This window comes from Netta rufina (genome assembly GCF_964035555.1).
Source record: "Netta rufina genome assembly, chromosome: 5".
Classification (NCBI taxonomy): domain Eukaryota; kingdom Metazoa; phylum Chordata; class Aves; order Anseriformes; family Anatidae; genus Netta; species Netta rufina.
Genome location: NC_140128.1, coordinates 59,562,319 through 59,585,043, shown reverse-complemented (window position 1 = coordinate 59,585,043; position 22,725 = coordinate 59,562,319). Strand labels below are relative to the sequence as shown.

Sequence of the window (22,725 nt, the reverse complement as noted above, 5' to 3'; positions counted from 1 at the left end):
GCTTTTGGATTCTAAAAATAGGTAGCGCCCAGTGGAGAAGAGATGGGGCAGGGCATGGGTACTTCACAAGCCAAGTACAAAAATCTGGCAAGTTCAAGATTGCAGTATTACAGGCTAAGCACATTAGTATGAAGATTTGTATTAGATCACCTCTGAGCACCATGGCTAATTAATTCATTTGAGCCATCTGAAAGTTAAGCACTCAGTCTAGGTTGTCATCTCAGCTTCTTCTGTAGTCAGAGAAACTGCAGGAGAGAAAAAGTCACCTCCAGCAGGCAGCTCGCTCAGCTGGCTGCGGACACCAGGGTAAGCACAGCAGCAAAGCTGTCTGAAGGTGCCTGCCTCCTGCCACTGTTTCAAGGCAGCCTGGACAACAGCTTGACTACACGTCCATTATTTAAATGAGTATTACTAAGTGACACAAAACCTATTCCAAATAAAACATACATTTACAGTCTACCGGCTGTATAGGCTGCAAAGTAACTTCAGATATATTATTTCCCATCTATGCCTAATATTCATGGCAGGCAGAAGGAGAAAGAGTGACGATAAATAAGGGAAGCTGAAAAATAAGGCTCTCTGCTTTTCCCAACCTGTTGGGCAAACCACAATGAGAGACACTGAAAGAAGTGCAGCTTTTTCACTTGGGGGATCAAGAAACTGAAATCATGAAACACAATAAATATTTGCACTAGCTGTCCCTCTCTAAAGAACATAAAAACTTCTGATAACTCATGTTTTTGTAATACAAAAAGTTTAACCAGAACTCTAACTGGCATTAAAACTAAAAGAATTAAAAGGAACAGTGGCAGTACCAACCTGCAGACTATGGCAGCTTCATACAGAATACGCCCAGTACAATGGGAACGGATCCCAAAAGGCAGTTACGTTGCCACGTGGTCCCAGTAGCAACTGCAGTGCTCTGCTCTGGTTTTTAAGAAATGATGTCATGGAGAACCTTGATCAAAGCGTGGAACTTTTCTCAGGTGGCAGTTTTAGGGAATACATTGGACAAAATCATCTTCCTGTCTGCAGTAATCAAGTGTAAATAGTCGGATAATATCTATTATTTAGATACTTTAAAATATTTTGGGGAGAATCATCCATCTAAATAGTTTTTAAAAGCTGTTTTGAAGCAGAAAAATATTCTTTAAAACACACATTGGAGCAGCATGTCATTTTAAATATGCTTTCTTAAGCTAATCAAAATTCCTTGTTCCCAACAATGAAAAGTGATTCTTCTTAATAACCCAGGCATACCTGATGATGCAGTGCTGAAGGAGTTTCACAACAATTCTTGTTACTGGCTCCTCAACTGTGGAGCCAATGTTTCCAGTGACTACAGGTCCCAGTCATCTGTACCCAATTTTGATGTCTCACTAAAGGGAAAACGAAGAGTTGTATGCTGGGAGATGTAGCCTCATCAGCTACAAATATGCATAGAAATATGTTACTCACAACTCTGTTTTATCTTACTTAAATGTGATGTTTGAATTTATTGTAAATACTGATTAACATTGCTTGTACAACTGGCCAGGCAAAAGGAGCAAACCAAATACGAGTTACACTTTAAGAAAATACTGTTATAATTTGACTCCATCCAATTTCCCAAGAAAAACATAAAAAGAACAGGAGCAAACTCTCTGTTGTCATTCCATTCCTGTGGCTTAAATCTAGGGCATCACTAAAAAGCTAGGCCAGGTTTTTGTTCACTTATTTTTTAATGCAAAAACTGAGGTGCAGGTAACACCAAATAGAATCCAATAACATCTGCAATTGCATATAATTCAAAGTGTTAGGAGAGATTTATTAAATGTTTTGTCCCTGTTTGTAGAGCAGGCTCATGACATACTGCTTTTCTGTCAAGACTGTTCCACTTTAACAACCAAGACAGCTCAGATTGAGAGATTTAATAAATCTCTCCTAACGCCTTAAATCTAAAGTGTAAAAGAAGGATGAAAATTATTGAATTTATGTTTAAGTGCAGAGGTTCAAGAAGCATGACTGTATATGTACATCAGCACATGCATTCTGGAAAAAAATTGTGTAACCTCTACCCTGACTGTATATTGTAGAAGTGTTGAGGAAAAAAAAATGCAGTTTTTCATATCTGAACTGCATCAAAATTATAACTAATTGCCTTTGAATACCAAGAAGGAATTTCAAATACTATTAATAAAGGTTATGAGAATTCTCTGTGACCTTCCAAAAATCTCCCCTTGAGGAATAGACTTCATATATTCTGCTCCCACCTCCAATATATTTTTGGAATATTTTGCAGTGAAGCTTCCCTAAAGGTTAGTTTAACAACTCATGGTGCATTTATCTGCAACTTCAAGGCCTGAAATAGTTCAAACAACATTGAGCACTGCTGAGTGGTGTTCATGCTCGTGCTAACATGATTCGGATGAATGGAGTAAGATCAGGTCCAAACATACCATTCCCTCACAGTCAGCAATGGGAACTGGAGATTTTGTATCACACTGAGACACAGTAAGTTAAATCTGTTACAGAAAACCCTACAACCATGAGGTTTTGTTACAGTTACAGCTTTTCCAGCCTTCTCTGGGTAAGGCTTTTCTGTTTTTGTAGGTCTTATCTGCACGAGAGCCCTCAATTAACTGCCCTCGGTCGCTGGCACGGGCAGGTTGAAGCTACACTGATTGTTACCTACAATGGCCAGAGGAAGCTAACCGGCAATTTGAGGGCTTTCCAAACATTCAGGGTAGAAAAACCTTCACATATAGCTGTGCGCTCCGGTTCCTGTCAAACACGGAAACCCTCCAGGCAACCTCCGTGATTCTTCAGCCAAGCGCCCGCTTCAGCCATTCCTCCTCCACGGGCTCAAAACACCAGCCCGCATCCCTAACCCTCCCCTTCCAAGTAGTCCTTCCCACATCCACTCCACCTCTTAAAATCCTCAGCCCGGGGTTTAACCGCGGCTCGCTGGCATCAGCCGCACACGGCGTTCCCTGCCAGAGCCAGAGCCGGGATCCCACCTCCCCTTTCTCCTCCGCATGGCTCGCTAAGGGGGGTGGGGGGCGGCAGGGCCGGCAGCTGCTCCCGGGGGCCGGGGGGCCCACGGCCGACTCCTCGCCGGAGGCAGAAGATGGGACAGGGCCGGGGAGAGGCGCCCGCGGAGGAGGTAGGGCCGGGGGGGGGAGGGAGCCGAGCCCTACGGGGTTATGAAACGAGCCGGGGGATGCAGGGCTCGCTTTTACCGGCTTGCAGTGAGGGGGGAGGCTCAGGGGGTCGGTGTAGCCGGGTGGGGGCAGCGCCTCAGGGAGCGCGGCCTCCCCTTCGCCTCAGGGGGGGGGGGGGGGTGGCGGCGCGGCCTCCCCTCAGTGCCGCTTCCCTCATGGCGGGCGGCCCCCCGCACCCCTCAGGAGGGCTTCCATCTCCTCAGGGCTGCCCCCTCAGCCCATCCCCTCCTCAAGGAGCCTCTCACGGAGCCGATAACCCGCTTCCAGCGGCCGCCATCCCCTCAGCTCCCCACCCCGCCGCCTCCCTCCCGCTCCTCTCCTCTCCTCCCCGCTCCCCTCAGGGCTCTGATGACGTCTTCCCCAGGACCTCGCGCATGCGCGCTGGGCGCGGCGCGGGGTGATGTAATACCACCCCCCCCCCCCTCCCCTTTATCCCCTTTACATCCGGGCACCCCGCGTGCGCGCTCCCGCCTCCCCCCCTCTATTCCCCTGCAGCGCGCGCGCGCGCGCGGCGGCGGCGGCGGCAGCGGCCTCCGTTGCGGGGAGGTGCCGCGAGGGGAGGGGAGGGAGGGGTGGGTGGTGAAACGGGGAGCGGCGCATGCGCAGAGCGGCGGGGGGGGAGGCGGCGCGCGTGCGCGGGAGCGGCGGGGGGCGGCTGGGCGCGGGCACGGGGCCGGGGCCGGGGGGGAGCCGAGCGGGAGGGGCCGGGGGCAGCGGGGCCGCCATGAGCGCTGCGCTCCCCCTGCGCACCCAGCCGCCCTCGGCCTGCGAGTGAAGCGAGGCGAGGCCGGGCCCCTTCCTCCCTCCTCCTCCTCCTCCTTTTTTCTCCGTCTCCTCCTCCTCCCCGCCGCGCACCTCGGGGAGCCGCCGGTGCCGTCCCCGCCGCGGCCCGGAGCGGGGTAAGTGGGGACGGGGGGGGGGGGGGGGGCCCTGAGGGGGATCTGAGGGTGTGGGGGTCCCTGAGGGGCCGTGAGGAGGATGAGGAGGGGGAGGAAGGCGAGCTGAGGCGGCAGCAGCTCCCCTCCGCCCCCTCCCCGCTCCAGAGTTCATTTACCACAGGCTATAAACAGCCTCGCCCGAGCCGTGGGGCACGAGGAAAAAAAAAAAAAAAAAAAAAAAAAACAGAAAAAACCACCCCCTCAGCACCATAAGGTGTGTTATTTATTTATAAAGCACCCGCCCCACCGAGGTGCGGGGCACCCCGGGGGTGCTGGCCTTGCCCTCGCCCTGTGGGGTGGGAGAAGCTGGAGCGAGGCTTTGGGAACGGCGGCGGGGAGCAAAGGTTGGCGGGGAGCTGTGATCTGGCACGGCCCCGGCATGGAAAGCGGAGGTGAGAGGACGGTGTCCTCGGTGGAGAAGTTGCCCGGCGATTTGGGAGATAATTGGGGTCGGTGCTACACCGCCAGAGCTCCCATCTGACCCTTCTGTTACGTTGCCTTGTGGTGGCCACACAGCTCTGGGGCTGGCTGCAGGTCGGTCATCTCAAAGGGATGTCTGTTACATCTATCCTGGTATATATCTGTTTTCATCCCGTACAATTAAAACGTTTCAGGGTTGTGTCCCGCGTGTGGCAAAATTCTGTGATTGCAAAACCAACCTGTGAGGAACTGCTTTGCCGTCGAGCTCTACCTTTTGTCAGGGGAGAAAGCGGTGGTGGCTCAGATGTCCCACATGGTAACCTTAGGGCTGTGCGTGCCACACCGAGGAGTTTTTGATTTTTAGTTCTTTCAAGCAGGAGGCAGTCTTAAAAGAGATGCTGAGAGCTGTAGGTTGGAGGCTCTCTTCCCCAGGGGTAGGTGACACGTTGTCCATGGGTTGCGGTGGGTAACATCAAAATAAGTGGAGTCGCTTCATGAAGTCCTGGTTCTGACTCGGTAACGCTTTGCTGAGCCTGTACACGCGTTGCTTCACTGCTTAGGTGGCTGGCGAAGGATTAGTGAAGCACCAGTGCAATTAAAGACGACCGCTGTTACTCAGGACCCTGTGCGAATTGCCAAATTAACAGGAATTGAGCAAGTTCTACCCACATTTCTTCTCTGACAGCTTTGCTTTGAATGCTATTCATGGGTTTTCTATGAATAAGATCAGAGACAGAGGGAAGGGGTGGGGAAAGCACGGGTCAGAGAAGTTTTACATTTTCCCTGTCTGAGCAAAGGAAAGGTATTGAGGAACAACTTTGGTAGGTACAGCAGCATTTCTCACGGGGGCAGGGAGAGCTGCTCCTAAAGCTTTCCCCTCCAGGCCCGTATTTCTGGGCCTACATCTTGTGTAGGGGACTGCTGTAAAAGTAAAAGCCTCGCTGATGCGTTGTGCCAGTTATTAATGTTTTCCTCAGCCATATTCATCTGATAAAACCTCCTGATAAACGTAGCTTGTACTGGAAAGAGCTGGTCTTTACCCTCGCTCTTTTCTGGTAGAGCCATGTTTTTCTAGGCCTAGCTCTGGTTAAAAAGGTTGAGTCCTTCGGTTGGTGGTTGTCTGGTAAATATTTCCCCTTGAGGTACAGCAGAAAACTATACCTGTTTTCCAAGTGCTTCTCTGCGTCTAGGTGAGCTCGAGATACTTTGTTGGAGCTGAGGAACAGGGCTGGAAATGCCAAGGGACTGGTGAAGCTGGCAGGTCCAAACAAGCAGAACTCACTCAGTGCAATTTGAATTAAAGCAGCACACAAAAAAAGTCTTTTCTATAAAATTCGAGCTGGTTGCTTCTTATCTGGAGAGCAGCTTATACGGTGCCGTTGAGTCATTCTTGCTGAGAGGGCATTTTAAGAACTATCGTTAAAAAGCTTAGATATTTAACTTTGGCACAGTGTAATTTGCAAACTTATGTAACTGGTATGTTTTTGAATGCAGCTGTCAATAAGATCTCATTGCACTTTTCCCTTTTTAGTGGAACTGGGAATATAAAGCAGCTGCTTTCACGGGATGACCTACATATAAGTCATTTATCAACGGTATATTTCTTACTAAAATATTGACATAAATATTGGCTTCATTTTCGTATGTTGAAGCCTATGCTAATGTCAAAATATCTTTACATAATTGCGAGTTATTTACAAATAAGCAAGTTTTGGAATGGGAAGTGCTGTAAAATAGCTCTTCAGTTTGTCTCTGCAGACCTCAACTCACTTTAAAGACTTTAATGATGTTTAAAGTCAAGACAATAGTGGCTTAGCAGAGCTGCACCTGAGCCATGCAACATTTCTTCATACTGTGGCACGTGGTTGTAATTGTTCTCCTCTCTTCTCTTAAACCATAGCTCACTTTTACTTTTTTTTTTTTTTTTAACGTTGGTGTATCTGTGTCATCTGTAGCTCCTTTTAAATGATGCAACCTATAGTCACGTTTATCCTTTTTGAAAATTCAGCTGTTTTTGGATAGTGTTTTGCTGTTGAAATCTTAACCCATATCTTTAGCTTTAGTCTTCTGATCAATATTTCGGTTAAAAAATATTAGGATAAGAATTAAACTTCTCTAAAACTTAAATAGAGTTAACTGTGATGCTCTTCATTGAAAGAATGACAAATTGCAAACTAAAGTTTACATCAAAAACAGGTAATGCCTGAAAAAAAAGTGTTTTTAAGATCCAGGGAACATACCTAAAATGTAGTTTTAGAGCCAGTGCCTAAAACAGTTGTTTCAGAAGGCTTCATGTATTTGAACCATGATGTAGCAGGGATCAGAGTGGTGATAACATTATCTCTTTGTGGCTTTTTTACATTGCTCTTCTTCCTATCTGTCTGCGAAGGAACAATTTTAGATTTATTATGTTTCTAGAGTAAATCATTTAAATCTTAAGGCTTGCGAGAACATCTAGTCCAAGGAAATTGTAATCAGGGCAGAAGAGAAAAAAGCGAGATGCCATACTGAGGGAACAGACTGATTCTTGTTCCTGGATCGAGGTAGTATCCAGCTGAGTACTGTAGGTGTTGAGGCAGTGCTATAAGGGCTGCTTTTCTGAATTTCTACCTACCAAACTGTGCTCCCTGTTAAACCACCTACGAAGTTAAAGATGTCTGTCAAGTTTCTTCTTTTTTGCATTTCTCTTTGTGTGTTTAAACTGAACAGGCCTTTGTTTTACTGGGTGCTCGTTTAATTTTTTTTGTTGTTGTTTTCACATACCAGTAAAATTAACTAATGGATATTTCAGCTTGCTGCTGGAGTCTCCAGAACAGCGTGTTTATAAATATATCAAACAGTTGCTCAGATTTTTTAACAGCTCGTCTAAAAAGGTGTTCGTATGTGACCAAACCAACAGAATAAACACTTCCTTCATCTATAAATAATACCAACAAAGTACGCTTCCACTGTTTAGAGTGTAAACTTTGGAGCAGCATACTAGCAGAAGAGCATCTCAGAGGGATGCAAAGGAAAAACAAAGCTGAGTAATCAGATTCCAGTGTTGAAATTCAGAGAAATGCTACAAGTTCACAGCTAGAGAAGAACATTATTCTCTTTATTGCTAACATCTTAGTTCTCAGTTCAGGTAAGAATATTTTAATTGATTAAAATATCTTCAAGTAGTTTGTAAAGCCCAGAAACTCAAGCGTAATGTGCCTTGTGCTCTGGTAGCTGCGGTTTAAATAAAGCAAAGCACTTAAAGGTCCTTACGCGCATTGGCGATGTGCAGCTGAATTATGTGGGACTGCGCAGATGCATGATGTAACCCTCATACTTACGTGCCTTGCTGGATTGTGACCCAGAGGATGAAATGTGCTTTCATGTTTGGGTCTCAGCTGTAACTTGAAGGATTTTCTGTAGCTATGCGTGCAATTCATTTTAACTGCTGTCTGTGCTTTGGGTCTGGAGTTTGAATGCCAATCTGTATTCTTCTTGGCCACGGATCGTGGCTATTTGTGCACAACACTCTGCTGGTTTTAGATTAAGGAAATACCCTAAAATGCAGTAGCCATGAGAACTGTGTAATCTGTGCCTAAGCTGTTTGTGTTTGGGGATGATTATAAGGAATTCACCAGTTGTCTGTGAAGTTACATAAACCCAATCTTTAGGAAGGGGTGCAGAAAGCAGGGAAATGTGGGCAGGTAAGCGGTTAAGTATTAGGCTGAAGGAACATTTCATGAAGAAAGAATCAGTTTCTATCAATAAATAATTCTCTGATTCCCCTAATCAAATATCTTAAGTATTTGGACAGACCCTTCTTACAGACCTTGTATTCCTTCTGTCTGTAGGGAACCGTTCTGGGGCTGCAAGGTGAGGCCCTTTAAGCTCAGGAACTGCTGGTTTTCACACTGCTTAGACGTTGAAAAACAGGAGGATTGTACAGTGTCCTAGTTTGGTGACCAGGATATTTAGAGTTGCAACAAGCTCAGGTTTGGACTCAGAAGAGCATCACCTCACTGTCTTGGCCATCAAAGGCAACTCCATCAGCTCTGGCTGCGCTGCTGGTACCAGGGCTGAGCCTGGCAGTTGGTTGGACCCTCAGAGAAAGCCTTCTGTCCCAAAAATTAATAAGGACTACAACAGGGCTATTTTTTTCCCCTTAGATTCTTTTTTTCCTATTTTTAAGTTGTCTTGATGGGGGAAAAAAAAAATCTACTATTATTCCATCAGTCATTCTCTACCTTTTTTTTTTTTTTTTTTTTTTTTTTTTAAACAAGATAGGAATGCTGGGGATGTCAGGGCAACACGGCTTTGTAAATAAAAGCTCTTGGCGTGTACAAATGAACAAACTCCAGCTTTTCCTAAGCTTTGAGGATTTGACTTCCAGGTCTTAATGTGCTTCTGGCATAGTTTTGATGTAATTTCCTTGCAAGCAAAGCCAGGTTACAGCTGTGTACTTCAGAACATTTCCTATTTTATTCCCATTTGATTCTCATGTGTAGTCAGCAGGTTTGATGTCCCGCGTGCTGCTTTTCCTATATCCTCACCAGAATCGTGGTAACGTTGCTGTGATGGGAACCGCAAATATTTTCTCGTAAAACGAAGAGTCTGGAAAACTACTTATGTATCTTACATTAAATAACTTCATAATAATGCTTGGTGAAGCAGAAGGTTTTGTGACCCTCATGGAAACATCTTCTAATCATCGGGTGTGAACAGCTTGAGACATAAAGACTGAAAATTTGGAAGGAGATGGGTGGTGATTCCACGTGCTTGATTGTCTTTGGGTTGTAGGGAGCAGCAATAGCACAGCAGCCTTTGTGGTGAGGGTGTCAGTTAAACACTGCAAGAGCATTCATCGCAGAAAGGTGGTGCGGTGCTGTAAGGGCTTGTCCTCAGCTACATCTCCATTGCCACAGGTGACAATTCTCAATTACATTAACTATTCAAAAAAAAAAAAGCGGCAGTTTCCTGAGTAGGAAACTGTTTCATCACAAGTGTGTGTGTGTGGAATTTTTTTTTTCTATATTTCAGGAATGGTTCAATTAATGCATTTGATGTTTGTTCTTTTTTTTTTAAATTACTGTTTTCAAGCCTCACTTTGTTTTTGTAGTCTCAGCGAATAATCCCATCAGGACCTTTTTCCATGCAGCATATTTTTCCTCGTTTATTTTAACACTTTAGCTAAAACACTGTGGGGTGCTGGGAGGGGGAATCTGTAGTCGCTTGACTTTACTGCAGTGGCCTTTGAAGAACCTGAGCAGTCCTGGTCCTAATAAGCCATTCTGGGCTCGAGGTCTGTTACCAAGAATTTCATTTCCCTCTTTTGGGTAGCAGTGGCGAGGGCTGGACTCAAATTCTGCGTGGTTCTTCTGAGTGGGGTTAGCTGAAGTTGATAAAAAGCAAATGCCGTCGTGTTTTGTTTTTCTTTCTGAGTCAGAAATAGCAGTGAAATAGTGCAGTTCTTCCACTAAAGAAAACATTCCTCGATGAATCTTCAGAATATCTTTCTGTAAATGGCAAATAGTGTTTGGTTGGTAATACTAGCAGGGAACAAAGCTGCTGAGACTTCAAGCTGTGAATGAGAGGTCAGAAGAATGAAGTTTTAAAGAACAGTTTTATTTAGCTGTTGCTTGAAGCATTTGATACGTTCAGGTCTGTTCAGTTTTTGGACTTTCTGAGGCTTATTTGTACTCCAGAATTGGATATTACGGCCCCTGTGTCTGGGAAGGGGGTAATAGTACGGTGCTAGTGGCAATACTCTGTTGGTATTGGAAATAGGGGAAAAATGATAGTTCAACTTTATGACAATATAGCTCCAATTTTCTTATTTTTACTTGCTTGCCTTGCTCTTTGAGAGATTTTGAATTTTACTGCATCTTGTTTATTGAAACAAAATGAAGCAAGGGCTTTCTTTCTCCCAACTTCTGCCTGCAAAGACTGCAGCTTCCTTGGATCTCACAGTTCCTTTCTACAGTGCTTTCCTCAATGGGGCTTTGAATTTTGGCTGGAGCCTGCAGGAGTTTGTGTGCTCTTAACAAAGCGTTTGTTTAATCTCGGTGTCTAAAATGGGTGTCTTTTGTTTATCTTCCAACACATTTTAAATAAGAAATCTTTGGAAAATGTTGTATAACCAAAAAGGGGCTGCAGCTAAACACCAGCGAGGGGATGTTTTCTGATTATTAATTTTTTCAAGCAAGGACCTTGGGGTTTTCATTCTGTTCCTACTGCTCAGGCAGCAGTGTATGATGGTGCAGAGCTAGCTCATTGATTTTCAGAGATTTTTTTTTCATAGTAATTGGGCTGCTTGTACTTTGATACTGCTGCCGAGTGCTTTTTTCTTAGACTCTCCCACCTCTACTTTGAAGTACAAATGTTCAGAAATAATCAAGAAATTTCTTGGGGCCAAGAAATATTATTTATTTTTTCTGAGGATGCAAGTCTTGTTAGGATCTTGATGAGTGACTGGTACTTGTGGATGCAAGTTGTATCTCCTCTCAGAATCAATTTAGTGATTTTGCTATTCCTCACAGTGGTCCTAGTGCTTCTGGGAAGAAGTTATTTTCTTCAGTAACTGACCACAGAGCAAAAGAACTCCATAAAGAAATGTTGAAGCTGCATCACCCTCTTTCTAAATCTCTGCAGGAACAATTTGTTAGACGAGTTATCTTTTTCCATGTTCAGGACTTTCTTTTTTGGAAAATCAGATTACAAACATCTTTCAAGAAAGTTTGGACCTCCGCCAGCACACATGCATGTTGAGAAGAACAGCTCCTCGTTTAACCTTGGAACAGGTTTGGTTGTCTGGAGAAAAGGCAGATAACAGCAGAAAAAGGTGAAAGGAGGCAGGGTGCTAGCTTAGGAATGGTTGCTTTCCATGTTCCAGGAGGCTTTTGGAGGCTTTACCAATCCTCTCCATAGTCCTACCATCACCCCCAAACACAAACAACAAATGCATCGATGTAGGAAAACAAGTGGGATAAAATATTTTGCTATTTAATGTGAGGAGACATTCAGAAAGGCTGTCAGCCCCTAGCATGAACGGCAGATTTTAACCAAAAGGGGAGTTATCTTTAAATAAATAAAAGCTCAGTGAAATGGTTTATTAAAAAGTAGCCCAAATTCTTCATCTTATTTCTTGTCCTACTTCTTTTCTGGAGACAATTCACACGTCTCTTTATTGGCCATCTATTCCTGCATTTGAAAGTAGACGTTCAGAAACATCAGCTCTGATTTTCAGTACTTTATTGATGTTGTTGAGCTGCGAATGCCAGGACTCCGTCATATAGCTTCTGATAGTTTTGAAATAGTTTCGTTGGCAAGAAGCTTTTTCATGACTTCATTCAGCCCATGACTGTGGTGTAATTACGTCTCCTCGTCCGCGTGTTCTGTTTTATTTTAGTCATTCTTCTGATCCCCGGGATGATCTCTGACATGTTATTTGTTAATGTTAATTGATTTGGGGCTTCCAGTATGGCAGATTTTCATTCAGCAGGAGCTAACTTGAGAAATTTTTTTCTATGCCTGCACAATTGTATCCTGACTGGTTACTGCATCCAAGGCAGGGGGGCAAAGTGCCACAGATCAGGTTGGAGCTGAAGGCTTTGGGTGCCCCTTTTCTATTCACCAAATTATACATACTGCTGCCGACTTCTTCTGTGTCCTCTAGTTCAAGTAAAGCTTGTAATCTCGCTTTATGCGTGCTCATTACAGCATACAGGGCGTAATGTCACTCGGAGAATTGTTCCAGGAAACTGTGGGATGGGGACACTTCTCAGCTTAGGTTGGACAAATAGCTACGGCTGCAGTGTGCCTCCTATAAGCAGCTTATCCTAGTGGAAGGAGTACAATTCGAGCATTGTTTTAAAAGGATTATTAAATTATATATTGTTAAAGTACAAGCTGCAGGTGGGGGGTGGTGGCTTTTCGTGGACAAAATGCTCGGTTCATAGTCTGAGATCTTTGGAAAAATCCATAAGGTTTTTGCAGGGGTGTATGGATTTTCATTGATTGTCCTTTGTGAACAATTTAAGATGTTTGAACCTTCAAGCAAATGAAAAAGCATACGTAGAATTTATTTTCTTGTGTACCAGGAGTTAATACAGTTGCACTGACTGGATAGTGTAATTTGAGGGACAAATAAAGGGGCAAAGAGATTTCATGCATTCCACTGGTGTATCTGCGGTTGTCCGTGGTTGTCCATGGTCTGGTATACTAATTACCCTCCTTTTCTTTGCCACTCAGTTCTCCAATTGCATCTATTTTCAAGGGCTTTAGCTACTGACTCTTTGGCATGCTCCATTCATTATTTCGGTTTTGTTTCTAATGCTGCAGTCCTTTGAATTTTGGCACCCTTGTGTTTTATCCCAGATCTTGTTACTTGTGTTGATTTTTCTAGGCCTGTACAGTACTCTCGCTTTTCTGTCTGCAAACTGCGAGTTGAGTTTTTCGTGCACTTGCTGTAGAGGTTCTCCTTCAGTTTGACCTCTATGGAGTCAGCATTCCTCAAGTCATGCTTCAGATGCACTCATAGATGCATCCCTGGGCATTCATATTTATGCACAGGGTCCAGTCTCACTTCTTTTAATTAAGAAATTATTTAATAAAATAAAATAAAAATAAAAATCAGAAGCCTCTAATTATTCATGGGAGCCAAAACCCAGGAACTTTGACTGCAGGAAGCTCTTGCTTTCAGGAGTAACTAATGGAAGGCATAGACACTGAGATGGTGAACCAAAAGTCAGCCTTGGTTAAAACTGTAGGTTGTTTGGCCGATTGCTGTGACAGTTGCAGCGCCTGATGGTGTTTTGGTTACCCGTCTGAAGAAAATCTTGCACCTCCAATGTTCCTACAGGGCACTGCTGCTGTGATACTGTTCAAAATTGTCTTCGTCTAAGAAAAAAACAACAGGAGGTTTATGTTTTGCCAATAGATGCACCGGTAAGCATCCAGATTAAAGTACATTTTCTCAGACTTTAGCTTTAGTAGGGACAGGAATGCTGTCTGTCTCCGTTGGTCGTTCATACATTGCTCAAGCATCCTGAAAGTGAAGGCATCCAGGTTTGGTATCCCGGTGCCAGAGATGACCAGATGGCTGCAGGTGACTAAAGAACTGTGGAAGAGGGGTGAGCCAAGCCGTGCGTGGAGTCTGGGTGCGTTCAGACTCTTCTGGGCCTGACTTCCCTCTCGTTAGTGGTGTTACTTAACGAAATCCTGCTGTAACGTGGTTGCTTGCAGTGCTGTAGGTCAGCCTGATTTGCATACATGGTTATATATGCTGAACTAAAGGTGTCATTCAGGCTTAAGTAGCATAGTGCTCACAGCTCCTCGTGAAAGAATGTATGAGGTACTGGTGAGTTAGGTAGGCACTGATGTGTGAAAGGTGTCTATAGATAGGGACTTGAGAGCAGGTTTAAGATTTTTTTTTTTAGTAGGGAGGCAGCACAGCTTTATGTCAGTCTGTGTGTTTTTTCTGCTCCTTTAAAACTCAAAAAAAAAAAAAAAAGTAACTTTAAGACTGCATAAGGGGGAAGTAGCAGGTAGGCTGCGTTTCCTAAGAACTCACAAAATGGTCATTACTAAACCCACTTTTCTGAACATGAACTGAAATTCTGGAAGACTCGAAGGCTTGGCACGTTCATTCTACCTGCTAGTAAACTATGCTTTCCCTTCAGATACAAGGATTTTGAGAACCTGGCCTTGCATGCCTCCAGGTGTAGAGTGGTACGGTGGAAGTACGACTAGCTAGAGCATTGCGAGGAAGGTAACCGCGGTCTGTTGCTGCAGTTTCCAGAAGGTGAATACTTCATGCCATGGGCTCTGAATAATTTCCTAAGTAAAAGGTATGTGTGACCACATTGTGGTTATCCTGCTCCCTGGTTGTATTCACATCTCTGGTGGGTAGCTCACACCCTCAAAGAATCATGTGTCAACATCTCACCTCCGAGGATTAATTTAGAAGAATAGCAACAGCTTTCGTTTTGCCTCCTGGGAAGGGATAAGGCAGCTTGATTTTAAATGGAGAGCAGATTCCTTGAGTTTTTTTTTAATTGTGGTTTAGGTGACAAACTGCTGAGGGGGATGAACAGCTTCCAGAACACAACTCTGAGTATTGGGAACCTAGTAATGTGAGAGACTTGAAGTAAAACTGCTTTTTCTGCTTCAAATTTGGCAGTGCTTGTGGTTGGTTTAACTATATCTTCTTCTTAATGCTTTTGGTTGGTTGTTTTTTAAACAGAGTATTAAAAAATGCAAAATACTTTGCAAAATGTGGCATTTGCCAGGGCACTTTCTGCTTTTTGAGCTCTAAATTCAGGTTAGACAATTGAATTCTGCTTTGTGATCTCTTCAACAGTAAAAAAGTGCTGTACATTAGTTCAAACTCTCCTGCTGACGAAGGGGCGAATAAGAAGTCCATTCCGTGAAATAATTCCCCGTTTGATCTATGGCAGCGTTCTGTAATTATTTTGATCACTCTGACTTCATTAGAGCTGTATGTCAAGATAAAAACATCTAAGTCGTATTTTTTCCTAGCAACTGCAGTAACGTGAACCTCATGCATGTGCTTAGGATACGAGAGCAGCGTGCGCTGTGTTTTGCTGCCTAGTTCCACTTTGCACGGGCATCGTCATTTCGTGCTCCCTTGAGAAGAGCCAGAACCGAAGAGCAGGGGCTGGCGTGAGAGGAAGCAGAGGTGTGCTGCTGCTGACATCTCTCCCCATGCAGCTGAAATATGCGTGGCTTTTGTTTTTGTTAGCAAAGCATGTGAGCAAAAGCGTATAACCAGCGCGTGTGCCTCGCATTTGGATCCCTGTCGTGGTGAGATCAAATATAAACACTTCTTGCCTGTTTATTTTAACACGTACAGATGTTTCAAAAAGGGTGATAGTGGCTTGGAGGAGACATGCTGGAAGGCTTTATTGCGTACACGGTTTCGTTGCTAGCTGGGGTTGTGCTGGAGTAACGTGAGCAAAAAGTGATGTTATCACTTAGTGAGCTGATCTAACATATTCCACATAGATGGTAAAACCTCCTAAAATCCCTAGTAAACCAACTTCTTTCCTAGTACAGCAGCTTAGCTAGGGCCTCGGGTAAAATCTTATTTTGAGATTCATCTCGGTTGCTTTTTGTCTGCCGTCTTCCAATAGAAAAGCTTGTGTTATTCCCTTACGTTGTATTGTATAACAGTGATTTGCACATTCTTTGGTGCCTGCTGAATTTGCAAGTATGTAAAATGTGCGACCTATTTTGTGTGATTCTTTTTTTTTTTTTTTTTTTAATAATGAATGCTCAAATAAACTGATGTGGATTAGAAGGGTGGGTTGGATGGGTAGGGTGTGAGAGCCATGAGGATAAACCAGTCAGTTTGCAAATGTAATTCTTCATTTCTTAAGCATGAATATTTGCTGCATCACATCCCAGTGATCTGAGGTGGAGGAGGATTGGGCGTGCAATATATTGGGCTGGCTTGAAAAAAAGAAAGCAGCATGAATTTACAACGTGTGTGATTTTTATTTCTAAGCAGGTTTCTTTAAACTTGTCAGGGGTAGTTGTCTTCTGCTGAAGCATGAATACATTAAGGTTTTAAGTAAATGTGCAGCACAGACATCTGAGAAGCTTGCTGTGTAATTTAACTGAAAATCTAAGGATGAGCTTTCACAAGATGGCTGAGCCATGCTAATGGCTTGCTGCTGCCTAAAGGGACAGCTGCTCTGTTCCTTCTGTGTCTTGCTCCTAGTTATCCAGTCTTGTCACTTTTTTTTATGCAGGCTCTGGCATTCATCTGGACTCTCCAGATCACTTTACCTGTTTAATAAACAAACAAATCTCCTCTCCCAAAGGAAAACCTAATCATTTTCCTTTTGTTTACCCATCACCAACATAAAAACAGAACATGAGCAGTACTTCGTGGCCAGGCAGTAGGGGTCTAGGAAATGTCACTGGCCTGGAAACATTGAACTCTTTCCTTGGCCCAGTAATTGCAGGGAACATTACCCATTCAGATGTGTGCCAATCTCATTTTATATCAAACTCCTTTTATATATACTGATACCAGAGACTTTTATCAAAACAATGATAGTGGAATAAAGTTCTTTAATAGCTGAAAATACTTTAAAAAACAAACACATGAAAAGTACAAAAGCCAGTAGCAATGTCCTTGTTTAAATGAGATGAAAGCGATGCAAATTTGAATTGAGAGAAAATTAGGCTTTGTATTTGTCATTTTAGCATTACTTGCACTTTCTGTTACTTAATAGCTTTCATTAGCGTATTTACTATTTACGTTCAATAATATCTTAATCCTTTTTTTCTTTCTTTTCAGAACTGAAGGAAAGTCATCATGGGAGCATTTTTAGACAAGCCAAAGATGGAGAAGCATAATGCCCAAGGGCAAGGGAATGGGCTTCGTTACGGTCTGAGTAGTATGCAAGGCTGGCGAGTTGAAATGGAGGATGCACATACAGCTGTGATTGGTTTGCCAAATGGACTTGATGGATGGTCATTTTTTGCTGTATATGACGGGCACGCTGGATCCCAGGTTGCCAAGTACTGCTGTGAGCATTTATTAGATCACATCACAAGCAACCAGGATTTTAAAGGGCCAGATGGGCCCCCATCTGTGGAAAGTGTAAAGAGCGGCATCAGAACAGGTTTTCTGCAAATTGATGAACACATGAGAGTCATCTCCGAGAAGAAACATGGCGCAGACAGAAGTGGGTCAACAGCTGTGGGTGTCATGATTTCTCCCCAACACACATACTTCATCAACTGTGGAGACTCGAGAGGTTTACTTTGTAGAAACAGGAAGGTTCACTTCTTCACACAGGATCACAAACCGAGTAATCCACTGGAGAAAGAGCGTATACAGAACGCAGGTGGCTCTGTAATGATTCAGCGCGTGAATGGTTCCCTCGCTGTTTCAAGGGCACTTGGAGACTTTGATTACAAATGTGTCCATGGGAAAGGTCCTACCGAACAGCTAGTCTCACCCGAGCCTGAAGTTTATGAAATTGAGAGATCAGAAGAAGATGATCAATTCATCATACTGGCTTGCGATGGTATCTGGGATGTTATGGGAAATGAAGAGCTGTGTGACTTTGTAAGATCCAGACTTGAAGTCACTGATGACCTTGAGAAAGTTTGCAATGAGATAGTTGACACCTGCTTGTACAAGGTAGCAAGACTTGAGAGGAAAAGTTTGTTTCCACTATTAGATGTTTATGAATGAGTTAAGAATAATAAGTTTTGATTTCAGTTGATAAGTATGTTCTATGTTAACATGACCTTGAAACTAATTAAATTACCTTGATTCCCATAAAAATGGTGATAGAGAGAAAACAAACATGCAACAGTAACAGTAGGGGCATCTTTGATGAAGAGTTGAAAATCATGTACAGATATGTTGTGATACCTGGGGAACTAGAAGCTAATGGGAGCATATGGGCAAGCCAAGGACAATAACTGTCCTTTTCTACTTCACAACATACCTTACAAAACCTTAACTCTTTCATCAGACTGGAAGATATTCTTCCTGCTTTTTCCTTCCTCTCGTAACTTTACTGCTGTAATTACATCAAGATAAATGCAGAATGATTGAACCCTGACTTTTGCTACAATTTAAAGTTTTCTCTCGACTATATGAAGATCTGACTTCCCAAGTCAGCTTTTGTTCTGGTTTAATTGCTGTACTTCTTATTCAGTGTTGTGTCATACAGCTGTGAAGCTAACGCAGAACAAGATAGGACTGTTTTGTTTAACAAATCTATGCAATTTTGTGTACAATGACTTCCACCTTGTGTAGGATGGTGCAGTTAAGAGATTTGAAATATTTGGTTTCATGGCTTATTACTTAATTTTCCAAAGGCACGCTGTAAGTCATAATGCAAAATGCCCAACGTTTTTGATACTAAAGAGGCAAGAGAGCATCTCAGCTCTTGCCACGTGGCTACAAAGGTCATTGTTTCCCATTTGGAAAAAAGGAATCACTTTCCAACACTTTGGAAGATTAATAATGCATATAGTTTTGTTTACAACTTTGTCTGGTAGCCTTAAAAACGAGGGAATGAACACTGGCTCATGGATGCTGTAACCTTTGCAGTAGCCAGTTCTCAGCACCTCCTCATACACCCATATATACTTTTTAAAACATTTCTGCTTGTTCTTGATCTTATTTGCATTTAATTTGCATTAACTGCTGAGCGTATAGATGCGTGTTTGTAGACAAGAGCTCAGGGATACTGAAAGCAAACTAAACGGTTACTTTTGATAAGCAGAAGGTGTCTGTATTCTAATATACTTGAGTATTAGAGTTGCATTTAATTTTTAAACGTTTCCATTTCAAAGAATGCTTTCGTAAAGGCCAGAGCCCTTTCCAGCTGGTCTTTTAATAGATCCTCTAACCTGTAATCCGTCTTTTTAGAAACGGGGAAAAAAAAAAAAAAAAAAAAAATCAATAGCAGTGGTTTTGATTTGTTTTTGGAACAACTGTCTGAATTCAATTTATTATGTACTGTTTTTAAGCAGTACAGGTTTTGTTTACCGATTTTAATATTTCAACTGTTTTCTCAGAATGATCAGATGGTACTTAAAACAAGAGGGAACACAGCTTTGTAATTGAACATCACTTATTAATAACATCATTTTTTAAAAGACAATGGGCTGTCTAATTGGCTCCAGATAGTCGTCAGACCATAAAAGTGGAAAAAAACAAAAATAACTTAAAAGGTAGTTTTTACTGAACAAACTACAAAAAGTAGATTTCTGGAATTCTGGAAGGAAAAAAAATTAGGTTAATGATGATGATAATCTGTGGGAGCAAAAGTTGTATTCTAGTACCATGATTGGTGAATTCTTGTGTGTAAAATGCTTTGATGTGGATTTAGTCTGGTATGTATGCATTCTCAAATCGTTTTTTCTTTTCCACCAGGGAAGTCGAGACAACATGAGTGTGATATTGATCTGTTTTCCGAATGCACCAAAGGTATCACCAGAGGCGGTGAAAAGAGAGGCAGAGTTGGACAAGTACCTGGAAAGCAGAGTAGAAGGTGGATCATTTAAAAAAAAATAAGTAACTTTGTTTTTAAACAGACCCCCTGACCCCCTTCCCTTTCCAACAACTAATTGTATACAGGCTTTTTAATAGACTTTCAAGTGCCATTGGCCATCTAGTGTACATCTCTGAAAAAGGCACTCTTACAGTGCTGCTGCGTGTCCTGACAAAATTCTGCTATGAAAGTGCAGCAGACTGTAGCTCTGAAAATTGGTCAGGATGGCAGAGAGGATTCATTTGTACTCAGTGTTCTTCGTGAGTCCATTGACAGCACTAACTTCAGCCCAGTCAGTCCCTCTGCCTGTTACATGGAGTTAAATAAAATAGTCAGAATATCTTGTACAGTATCTACAAAGGTGGTAATTTGAGTGCCACTTTTCTGCATAGATCTGTCTGCAAATTAGCCAGAAAAATATTTTATTACACAATTGTGGTAAGGTTACATCTTAATTACTGTCATCTTAAAGGCATCTGGTAACATGTATACTTACTTGAAAGTATGTCAGAAATTTGTTAAAGCTAATCTTTAAGCATTCCTGATGAGCACAATCTGGGAGCACATCTTTGATAATAACTTCAAAATTTTGTCTAAATACGTATTTCTGGAGTTCTTAACCTTTTAGCTGAAACTGCAAATCTTAGGTGTTTTGGCTCACCTAACTAAAAATGGCATTTAAAATCGGTTTCATTTAAGAGATTTCTCGTTAAAACTGGATTTACAGTGCCTTTTGATATTTAAAGATAATCACAGCTTGGATTTTGTTTCTGAAACGTAAGACACAACCGTATGCATTGTTTGCATAGGTTAAGTCTATTTTTGAAGTGGACTCCTAGACCTATATGTTACCAGTCTAGTTATGTACATATACTGCAAGAATCCTTAACAGCACATGTGGCACGAAACACAGTACTTAGCAACATGGTATCAGTGATTAGTACGCCACAGGAATATATTGTGCACTTTTTTCCTCCTTAACTTGTGTGAAGGTAACGCAAAGTATAACTTCAGAAGTTTCACAGATGACTTGTTTATGTGGGAATTCTGGGTTCAGCCAAATTAACGTGTGGTTTAAAGCACTTGCTACCTTGTAGGTGCTCCTTCAGGAAGTACTGCTTTTTTTGAGGGCCTTGTTCCTGAATTTTGGCAAACTACAGCTGTTATGCCCCCGAATAAATGTCCACACAGAACGTTTCTGTGTTTTATATAACTTCTCCCTAACAGAAGAAGTTGGTGCACTACAGTGTGAATCTTTTTGACAGCGTAGCAGGGAGTATCCACACGTACGGTAGCACTGCATGAGTTGAGTGTCAGATGGCTTTCTCCATTTCAGAGCAGTGAACAGCAGACATCTGAAGAGCTCACTATATAGACCCACTCACAGAACTGGTGAAGAGCAAGTATGCTGTAAATTCACACGTTAATTTATAGCATGCTAACTCTCCTAGTTACCTTACCTCATTACCTTCATACCTTAGCTATTTTGTCTTACTTCAGACAAACCCATGACATATGGAGTATGAAGATAGCTTCAAGTTTAGGCTGCATTTCAGCTGACCCCATTGTACTCTTCAGAATATTAACAGTGGGGAAAGTTAACACCTTTGTACAGACTCCTCAGTAAATGAAGAACCTAACACTGGAACTGCATGTGATTATGGTACATACAATGAAATTGGTTGCCAATTCTTTCCATTTATACAAATACAACATTTCAGGAATGAGTGAAGTGTCATACTTGAATAGAGGCAGAAGGATTCTGTATGTAGTTATAAAGCACTTTAATACTAATTTAATGATGTGTTATCTGAACTACTTGAGGAAATGCATTGTACTTCCCCTCAAGGGTCTTTACTTCTTTTTAGAGTTGTCCTCAATCTTTTGTCTATTGTTGCACAAAGATATTTAAATTAATGAACACGTAGTAAACACTACTCAACCCCACAGTGATTTATATCAGCTGTAGGCAGAACTTGTCATTTTAGCTCTTACATGTGAGGGAAGTTGAGAGGCTGAAATAAAGCAGAACTTCAAGTATAGGTGTTGATTAATTTTGTTATGTTTAACTTGATAATTCTTGTGCAATTATATTGTTTCTTGGTGGAAATGGATTATGTAGAATTGGCTAGTAAGGTGAGACTGTTACAGCCTCTGAAGTTTTCAACACTACAGTAAATATTCTTCCTCTTAACATAAGCACTGCCACACTTAAAGCATCTTGACTTTAAAAGCCTAACCTGTAGCTGAAGGATCTAGGAAATATATAAAGACTACTTTTAGAATTCCCTTACTAATTTGCAATATCAAAGTTCAAATTCATTAAAGCAGAAACCTGGTGAAAAATGCATATAATGTGTTCTGCACTTTGGTACTCAGTGTAGTCCTAACAGGTAATGAGATTTGATGCTTACTGATGTGCATTTTTCCTGGTTGTGCTTTTATTCCCTTGGCCTAGAACATATCTTTATACTGTGAAGAAGTAGTGCAAGTTATAAGACTGAACAGGGCTTATTACTGATAGGCCTCTTGAACAAGAGGGTGTTGTAACTAGATGATCTTTGAGGTGCATTCCAGCCCAAACCATTCTTAGAATAAGGAGAGTTGATTCCGTTTTTTAAAAAAATAAGAGAGCTTCCTACTCACTGTGTCACCTTGGACTCTCCTTTTATCAATTCTTGATGTGTTTGTGGTCCAGATTTATAGCTGCAACAGATGATAATGGAAGAAGAAGCAAGTGTGGAGAAGCATCGTTGTGCCATTACTTGCAATAAATCAGTGTTGCTCCTAAAATGTCATGTAAACTTCCTGGTAGCTTACATCCTAATTAGTCATTCCAAAATGAATTGCTATTATTTGCACTAATATGTGAGTTATTGACGTGTTGACTCTAAAAAGACACTTGTCTAAGGTTCTTTTTCTGTTCTAAGTTCACTACATATAAGCATACAGTAATAGATAGTCCTTGCAATATTTATATCTATGTAGAGATAAATAATTTTCAGTTAGCTGTTACGTGTGCCCTCCCATATTTACACAACATTGAAACTTTGGCTTTTTCTTAAACTTTGTGTGGAATTCTAATTCAGAATATGAAGTAAGCAGATATGTTTAAAGTCCTTTATTTTAGGGTTGTAA

General features: G+C 42.2%; 1 protein-coding gene across 4 annotated transcripts in view; it reads left to right on the top strand.

Annotated features, from left to right (window-relative positions):
- The first annotated feature begins 3,046 nt into the window (after positions 1-3,046).
- PPM1A (protein phosphatase, Mg2+/Mn2+ dependent 1A) overlaps positions 3,047-22,725 on the top strand; it is a 33,881-nt gene continuing 14,202 nt past the window's right edge. Inside the window, exons 1-3 of one of the 4 annotated variants that reach the window (XM_084287560.1) lie at positions 3,047-3,145; positions 16,866-17,717; positions 19,470-19,587. In XM_084287560.1, the coding sequence (XP_084143686.1) occupies positions 16,884-17,717; positions 19,470-19,587 (952 nt within the window). In that variant the 5' untranslated portion in view covers positions 3,047-3,145; positions 16,866-16,883. Of the gene's footprint in view, positions 3,146-3,723; positions 3,750-3,888; positions 4,103-4,560; positions 4,676-16,865; positions 17,718-19,469; positions 19,588-22,725 lie in introns of those variants that run through there. The other 3 variants (XM_084287562.1, XM_084287559.1, XM_084287561.1) reach the window with 3 other exon arrangements.